This window comes from Nothoprocta perdicaria, unplaced genomic scaffold, assembly GCF_003342845.1.
Source record: "Nothoprocta perdicaria isolate Ctin4 unplaced genomic scaffold, notPer1 scaffold_25, whole genome shotgun sequence".
In the NCBI taxonomy this organism is placed as follows: Eukaryota; Metazoa; Chordata; class Aves; order Tinamiformes; family Tinamidae; genus Nothoprocta; species Nothoprocta perdicaria.
The window spans coordinates 238,855-248,030 of NW_020455477.1; the positions used below are offsets into that span (position 1 = coordinate 238,855).

Sequence of the window (9,176 nt, forward strand, 5' to 3'; positions counted from 1 at the left end):
TCAAAATCCTGTGTCACCCTATTCCCCTTTTCCAGGTGTGGCTGCGTTAAACGCAGCATTCAGATGGGGCACCTTACCAAGCCAGGCCCTTACTGACAGCAGGGCTTTCTGTTGGTCTCTAGCTTTATTGGAATGATGTCCTCAGCTGAAGGACTGAAGCAAATAGGGTGTTATCAAGAAGTACAGCAGCAACGTTCAAAGTGACACTTCTGTTTCACCAAGGCTGAGGACACCTGCTACTTAATGAAAGGAAACAGTACATGTGAAAATAAAGCAATAAATACATAGAAAAAAATCATAATGCATTTGGAACCCTCCAATTAATTAGCACTTATTCCCTCTGCAAAATTCTACTTCATTTATATATATGTTCATTGCAACAGAGTGGTCTAGTTCTCTCTTTTTTTTTAATCTCAGATCAAGCAAGAGTTCTGCCTATACCAGGCATATTTACAGTTGTATTGTCATCATTTTTTTAAGTTCTGACTAAATTTCCAACAAAAAAAGTATTTTTTTTCCCCTTCAAACAATTGTTCTTTGAAATCTTGAAGAAARCATCTTGAAAAGATGCCTGTCAGGATTGCCTGGCTTCAAAAATTGGTAATTCATTTTTTGATKAGTTCAATTTATCAAACACGAGAATTTTCTAGGGATAATTTTCTAGGGATAGTATCCCCATCCTCCTGAAAACAAAGTATTCAGCGCTGGAAAAGGACAAACCTTTGGGAGCAACCCTACAACAATAAAATACAAGATTTTTTTTTCAAATCGCATTACATCCTTTCCTAACTCCATCAAATGCTGTTTTAAACCAAGTATGACAAATGTCTTAACTGAGCACTTCATAGAAAAGACACTATAGTTTGTCTCACACACGCATTTAGAATATATATATATTTTTAAATATGTGTTACCACCACTGCTGCTCCCCAACACCTTTGCTAGGCAACTCCCACTGGTATCTCACCACCTATTCCTCTACTTTCCCACACCCTCCACCTCCTGATTTTCAACTGATCCTCACAGTGTCATTAAAAAGCGTTTCTGCAGAAGGCAGAGGCAGCTTCCTACGTTTGCACTGGGAAGCCCAGACCCCAAGTCATCAGCATTGGGCACTGGGGTCGGAGGGGCCCTCGAAATCTGATGGACGTGACCTCGAGTCCTTAGCAGGAGGCTATACCCTAGTGATCTGGGGTGCCTCTGTTAGCATTTGTTACCATTTCTGCATTTYACTTGGCTTTTTTTCCACCCAGACCTCTGCTAGCCAACGCTTCCTTGGTTGTCCCACCAAGGCCTTCACCCTGAGGCCTTCTTTCTTCAGAACAGTCCACAAGTGAAATTCCAATTCAGAGAAAACAGCCCTATCTCTTTTCTGCCAGCAAGGATTTTACGCTTGAATACTGCAACTAATCTCAAAAGCTATGTTTGATTGGCAAGCAGAGATTAGATATTTTACACTTTTTATGAATAGTTGCAGGTACCACACTTCTTCAATGAGAGTAGCAAGGACACACCAGCCCAAAGAAACAAATCCATCTGACAGTGGACTTTGACACCTAACTGCAGCTGCTCACACTGAGAATTTGGGCTCTAATCCTTGCTCTTTTGGGTCTCATCCACCTGTCAGTCCCTTTCAGCAGGAGCTTCCCCACAGCTGCACTTCCTGACTCCGAGACACTTAGGATCTTTCCATGTACTAGTTTCTGAAGGTCAGTGCAGACACATTTTAAGACACAGTGCTAAGACAGTGTACGGAACTACTTGGCAGYATTTAGCTGGTACAGTATCTTACGGGAACAACAGAATTCCAAACCACACCACATCGAATGCTTATGGGTCATTACAAGCAAAAATCCCAAGACACCAGGAATTAAAAAGCGGAGTTCAACAAAGGAACACTGATATCGTTGGTTGATAAGAACMAAGCTGTGCCAGGTCTTCCCTCTTCGCTTTCTCAGGTGGAGAAATGAACTGGGAAAGGAAGCAGAAGGAGGAGAAAAAGATAACAAAGGTTATTATAGAGTTATCACCGTGCTTATCTCATAGAAGCGCGCGCTGTCTGTGGCAGCACCTAGACACTTGCTGCTGCAGGAYTGAAATACATTTGAAGAATACATACACACATATATATATACACACACACACACACCCTGAGAACAGACACACTACTGAGCCCAGTACACCAGCTCTAAATGAATTTAAATTTCACCCAACTTATACCAACAAACCCCACAGCAGTGAACAAAAGACCTGGGGTTGAGCATGTGCCGCCCAAGCTCATGACTCAATAACCCAAACCCAACCCAAGCCATGCAAACGTGCTACTTGTGTAAGCAATAAAACCAATCCAGGAGCAAAGGGTTAACTTCCAGGGAGAAGTTATGAACCATTTTGTCTGCTCCTGACTTTCTAGTTAGGGTTCACACGATGCCCAATGCTACAAAGCAGCCAGTTTCATGGCTGCACATCTGTCTGTCCAAGCTGTCACACTAGGACTGCTGAGGGGAGGCCCTTCTTTCCCCTGAAGCCACTAGCCTTGAGCACCCAGTTAATATAGTTAATTAATATCTAGCCATTCCTCATGCTTGCCAGAGTTATGAAACCCTAGGATCGTTCTGGGACAGTTTGGTGCCAACATTCATAAGCCTAATCAGCTACCACATGTACCTCAATCCATTAAGTCGTGTTTACAGGTGATTCCATAAGCCTCCTTCACAGAAATAACGGGAAAAGGGAAACATGCTGCAGATGAGYGTGTAATCCGAGAGTTGGGAATTAATACAGGTTTGCAATATAGCCTCCTGGTGAATCTCTTCGGGGCTGCTGGCTGTGCTGCGCAGCTCAGGGAGCCTCTCTTTTAGGAGTCAATGCCATATTGCAGTTATGTCACATAATTACAGTTGTTGCTAACGCTGAAGTTACATAAATCCAATGTTCGGTTCCTGTCATTAYGAGATCCCTGGCTCACAACCAGCATGACTCCTATTATTCATTCATGGGCTACCTTGGCTACAAACGTGCAGAATGAGATGATCCCTAGAGGCAAGAACTCAACGGCTTTGGGAAAGATTTTCATGATAGTTACCTATTCAAGGGGCAGAGGGATCTGCAGTTCCCTCTCAAAACAAATTCCAGCTGATTTAGTAGGAACTAGGCAGCTAGGCACTTGGAAGAAATGTATGAGATGGCCATTTGCATGTGGGATCTCACCCTCTTCTGACAGCAATGAGCTAATTCAGGGATTACTGTTCTGAGAAGCACTTGGATTTTTGAAATAATTCTAAGTAGAATGTTTCAGACTGCATTAAAATATATATAAGCAAGAAAACAGGAATCTYTAATATACAGAAGAGTTATGTAACATACTAATGTAAAATACATTAAATGTCAAGAAATTCTACCTATACAAGCACCCAGGGAGCTTGCAGTAAGTCTCACTATAACAGCATGACACCAGAAGGTTTTCAAATTAATCAATTGCAGCATTTAAAACCTGCTTTGCTTTCYGTTTTCTTTTCCCTATATTAGTACCTGTCAAATCACAGAGCTACTTAGATGATAAATGCAAGAGAAAAATAAATTACTCACTTATAATTATAATGAGAATGACTGCGCATACTACACCAAGGATGATCATCATCTATAAAAAGAAAGTTACAAAGTTACAAGAAAAAAAAAGAAGTCAGTTTTCACATAATAGACATTAACCTCTTTATACATATACATATATATATATTTGCTTTTATTTAGTGGTCCATTCATTCTGCTTTTATTTCTGATAAAGACTCACTGTAATATATCTTTTGGGATCCCACAAAAAAAGCTACAGAGTTCTTGGCCATCAGCAAAGCTGCAGGAACTCAACTTCCTCCRTTAATTCTCTAACTTAGATCCACTTCATTAGGGACTATTTGCAAACCTAATCAACCCACAATATTCCACCTTGCTTTACATTTCATAACACCGTGGGCTCAAGAGAAAGCAGGCAACAGACAGGCAGGGGAGAAATGTGTGTGGCCTCCTCCCCTGGGAAGAGGAGGTCTCGGTTATGTGGACACGAGGGGTCAAGCAGCAGAGGCAGCACTCAAGGGAAATGGCAACAAGGCTGAACTTTCAGCACTGTGTTCATGTGTAGGTGGTGCATGAATAGAAGGAAGCAAGGACATGGTCCCTTGTGTGAAGGTGAAGTTTCATGGGCCAAGAGATATTCTGGRGGAGGTCTGAAAGGGGAGGAGAAAATGGGGCTTCCTCTGCTCATGGGGAAATGATGAGGCTTTGAGGACAGACAGGGAGAGAACCAGTCAGTTAAAGACCAGCTCTATCCTAATCTGTCCCTCCTCAAAAAGTCTCCCACTCCCTCATTTCTCACCGTGGTTGTGCACCCAAATATTTTTTGGTAGCTTACTCTGTTGTGAAAGGGCAAGAGGCTGATCATCTGTCACAAGGACAAGGCCTCTTTTCTGCAGCTTCTAGTATCCACTACCCCCRTTCTGGTTTTGTGCTTCAGACAGAAAGCTGACATGAATCAACAGCACAAGTCATACATTTGCATCCCTACATGCAGACACTGAGCAAAGAACCAAAAATTGTACAGAGATTTTATATACTGCACAAATGATCTAAGAATAGGTTCTGGTAAAGATGAGAGCTTGGCCTATTATCCAGCAGCTTAGAGGGCAAGGCTTTGGGCTTGAGATTGCTACCAGCAATCTCTAAACACAGGCGAATGAAGCCACGAAGCAAGAAGATGAATGAATGAATGAATGAAGAGAAGCTCTGTATTGTTTACCTTGCAATTTTTCCACCAGTATTTCCTCTTCAGCTTGGCTGCACTGGTTTCAAACTGCGAGGCACCAGCTTGCAAAGCATCTGCCCGGTTGTCGAGCTCCGACAGCTTCTGGTCTCTTTCTAGTACCTTGTCCACGTTCATTCTTATGATGCCTACCACCTGCAAAGGCAGAGCCCCACATGAGGTACCCCTGCATGGTAAAGGCAAGGGAATTATATGTTCACATTCTGCAATAAATTAGACCGAAAACACCTCGTTGCCATTACGGCAAATATCATGCGACGGCAACTACACAGACGTTCCCTCTGTAAACACATCTGGAAACACACAATGAGAACAAGATCAACTAGTTAAACATACGTAACACTAAATAAACACAGTTGTACTGCAGGCAAATGCCTTAAAGGTTAAAAAAGGGACACYATAATATACTCCAACTACTTTCATTAAACATTTTGTTTTCATTTAGCCTATAACTTGGTGCTTCACTGTACAGATACAGAAAACTGTTGGAGATCATTTCCTCTACCGCAGTTTTATCAATTCTATCAATTTATTCTATCTGAAAAAAAAAAAAACCCATGTGCACAGCCAGGACACAGTGGGTAATACAAATATTCTATACAGCTGTGAGGAAAAATCCTTCTAGCAAATGAATGGTCCTGAACAGCAACCCTACCCAAATTCATCACTTGCCTAAGTGTGAGATGACACAGCAACCTCAGTGAAGTTGTGAATACGGTTGATGATGCTTGTAATAAAAAAAGCTCGTGTTATTTGGATTTAATATAATGTAACTATTACGTACAAAAGCTCAGAAATATAAAATAAGTATCATATGAATACAGTGAGGTTAAACTGGAAATGAAACGCTCTGGAAGGACTGGCAAATGCTGTTCCAAAACTCAAGGTCAAGATGAAGAAAGYAGCGTAACATTTCCCACGTCTTCTCTCTTTCTCCTATGTCCAAAACYGCTTGTTGAAATTAACTCAAGTGCAGTGAACATTTTGTCCTGATGAGACTGTATTTTTGTCCACTACATGTATTTCCACCTGGTCTAAGACCAAGAGCTCCACGATGCCTGGAGTACTCAAAGGGAAAAGCCAGCATGGATACACCTGAAAGGTTTGAGAGGGCTCACAGTCATTTCAATAAGGCCAGAAGTTGGCCCTTAAGCAAAGTCTAAATGGCATGGCTGAGTTTTGGGCTTGGATGCCTTGCTGCAGAACAGCATCCCAGTGCTGTGCGCTGGTGTTTGGTGCCACCTACAGATTCCTTTCCCACAAGACATGAAACAAAGTCAGGAAAGATCTGTAGTAAGGTCAAAGCAGTACGCAGCAGACCAAAATCCCTATGTGATAAAAACCTGCTTCATTCACAGGACTTCAGAGGACTGGCAGTCCAATAGTGTTTCCCTCTCTTTGCTCCTCACTGCAAGTTTATGACTGATCTGCCTTGTCCTATTAAGCACAGACCCGCCAATCATGTGAAACCCACTGAAAACCAAACCATTAAAAACTAGGGTGGAGAAAAACGTGGATCTTAGTTGTCACCTGCATAAGCCTCAAATCCAAGAGCTTCTCACTCTCCCCTCACAATGGGTTAGAGTTCCTGCCGAAACTACTCCRTGAGACTTTGTAATAGGACAAACCTGCCTGTGCTTGAGGTCTCAATGATCAGAACTGCAGAGTGGGCTGTTCTGAAGGTCTCATGCATGGCCCTCRGTGGGAGGCACATGGGACCATCGGCTTGAAGATCCCTCTACCTCTGACTTGCATCACTCCTTTCAAATAAAACCTTCTTATCCTTCTAGGGACAACTGCTTTGGCTCTAGCTCAGGTAATTGCATCACCCTCATGATGTAATGCACTGAGAACATAAGTTTATTTCATTATTCTGACACAAGAGAAGCTGAAATGTAATACTGCCTTGTCCACYGCAGTGACACTCCATTAACATCAAGGAAGTTACACTGATCTATAAAAATGAGTGATAGTAAGAGAACTGGGCCCAGACATTTGTGCACACAGAAACTCCTGTGATCAGCTCCAACTACCAGCAAAAGAAAAGCCAGGAAGACTCTGTTTTGACAAACAAATCCTCCAAGAAACGAAGTACCACAATATGACAGCTAAATTTAATTAATCTTAAGAAAGGAGCCTGAACTGGATGTTCTGAGATCTTCCTTTGTGTTTRCATACACATACATAAGGCATCTGAAACCACAGGCCTTTACAGAAGAAGCATATGGCTCTTTTCTAGTGTGTATTTATTGAGCTAGCACTAAAGAATCACACAAGCCCTGGCCATTTCCTCAAGTGCAGGAAGCAACTAGTTACTTAAGTGTTTGTAGAGGGCTTTAGCCAAGCTCTGCCCTTGATATCCAGCACCTAAACACGTGCAACATGTCAGGTGTGCAAGGACTCTACAGCTCCTTCACCACTGGTGTAGTCAGACTRCAGCCACTCGGCAGTTGGAAGGATGTCAGCATCAGAGCCAAGGTGGCAGCRTTGGGTCATGTGCATCTTAACCAGAACTTAAGAACCATGAGGAGACAGGTGCTGCTTCAAGCTCAGTCAAAAGCAGAGAGATTTGTGGATGGCAGCCACGGTTGCAAGATCACACTCAAGTGCCTCACACTGGGGACCAGTTTGGTTAATTAATCAGCAGAGCTCTAACTCAGGAGCCCAGTCCTCACCCCTAAAAYGTTTGTGGCTTCCACTTACCTGTGAGAGAGGCTGTCCCTGTGGAACAGTCTGGGAGATTAGATGGTCGCACTAGGACACTTCCTCCCAAGCTGACAAATAGGAATTCCAGAGTCAGCACCAGTACTTATTGTGCAAAAATGCTACTGGTGCAGGGATGTTTGTACGCAGAATATCTGTTGCACTATCTTGCCTCCAAATAAATGTCACCCTGTAGTAAACCTCACTTCCTAGATCCACTGCTTTCAGACAAGCAGAAGTTGCTGGATCATCAAGGTAAGGCAACTATCTTAAAGAATTAAAGAAAACACATCAGCACCCTTATGGTGAGCAACAAATCACCTGGTGCCACTCACCTCATCCACCTGGGCTTGTGTCTGCTGCATCCGTTTGTGACTTTGCCCACCGCCAGCAGAAGGCAGCCCGGCACCCCCAGCACTGGTGGGACCTTGGGTAGGAGCTGAAGCAGACCTAGACCAGAAAACATAAAGCACATAAACATCCAAAACATAAAAGGGGACTGAAGCCATCTTTGCTTTGCCATTGTCTGACAGCCCGTATTCTTCATGTCAGGCTCCCTGCCCTTGTTCTACAGAACCCTTCTGTCCCATTCCCTCCTACCTCACTGTTATTTTTCACACTGCTTCTTGACAGGACCATGTTAAACCCTTCTCATCCCTGTCACCTYTCCCTCTCCAAACTGGAGCAGTTATTTTATAAGCAAGACCTTCTGGGTTTGGACCCAGGTGTAGGGCAGCAGTTTGGCTAATCACCAGGGAGGAAGCAACAAGCCAGTTCAGATTATCCACCCTGTTAGGCAAGTGACCTAATTAGCCACAGGGGTGACGAGCAAGGCACAGCTCAGGTCCCAATCACTCGGGAAGAAGGACCTGCTCAAGGTGTTTTGTGTCCMTGCTACAAGGTGCCAGGGCTGGGACCCTAAATGTCACCTTCTGGGCTCCTCAGTGCCAGGCTGGAAGCAACCAGGTAAACCAAGATAAAGAACCAACCAAGATAAAGAAAGAAACGGAGGAGGAACTGGGGTTGAGAACCACACTCAGCACAGGGCTAGTCATTCCAGACACTAGGTAAGCCTTAAAAACCCCACCGGAGACCAYGGAGGGCTCCAGCAGGAGACCTGGCCTGGTTTAGACATCTGCCTTGGAGCCCGGGCCAGCGTTTGGAGCAAAGCTGTGAGCAGAACCCAGGTCTCCTGAGCACCAGCTCTTTTGTCAAGATTCAGCACTGACCGCCCCGGTGTTGCTGTGAAATAACAGCAAAACAAACCAGAACACSAGGTCCCTGGGGACGCAAGCGCAGCTCTCGCCGTGACGGAGCTAAGCAGGCCAGAGGGCCCTGCTGTCGGGACGCACACCAGCAACTCCCCTCCTCTGCCTTTCCAACCGGGGAAACCTGCCTTGCCTTCCAAGGGGATCCCTGCCACTGCTTCCTGYAGGGAAGTAAAACCCTCCCTCAAACTGCAGAGGAAATCCCTAAGCATTTGAGCTGGCAGATATCACAAATCCCACTCAGGCATCACCACCGCCTTCCCACAGTGACAGACGGAGGGAACACAGCGCTTCTCTGTGAATCATCCCCTCCACACCTGGGTCTGATCAATGCTCCCGGAATCACGGGCTCCTTAATGCATCGTCGAAGGCGTGCAGGCACCTAAAGCTAA

At 44.3% G+C, this 9,176-nt stretch overlaps 1 protein-coding gene across 1 annotated transcript; it reads right to left on the reverse strand.

The window, feature by feature from the left end:
- Window positions 1-1,253: 1,253 nt before the first annotated feature.
- Window positions 1,254-7,964, reverse strand: VAMP2 (vesicle associated membrane protein 2). Its single transcript, XM_026040142.1, has 4 exons — window positions 7,852-7,964; window positions 4,790-4,948; window positions 3,589-3,640; window positions 1,254-1,971 (listed from the first exon to the last, which is right to left on the reverse strand). The coding sequence occupies exons 1-4, from the start codon at window positions 7,879-7,881 to the stop codon at window positions 1,955-1,957; spliced, it is 258 nt and encodes an 85-aa protein (XP_025895927.1). The 5' UTR covers window positions 7,882-7,964; the 3' UTR covers window positions 1,254-1,954.
- Window positions 7,965-9,176: the final 1,212 nt, after the last annotated feature.

Bases quoted from the DNA above. Each gene is read 5' to 3' on its own strand.
- VAMP2 (XM_026040142.1), bottom strand. From the start codon at position 7,881: ATGCAGCAGACACAAGCCCAGGTGGATGAG. The intron at 4,949-7,851 runs GTGAGTGGCACC...CTGCCTTTGCAG, and splicing joins CACAAGCCCAGGTGGATGAG to GTGGTAGGCATCATAAGAAT. The intron at 3,641-4,789 runs GTAAACAATACA...TTCTTTTTATAG, and splicing joins ACTGGTGGAAAAATTGCAAG to ATGATGATCATCCTTGGTGT.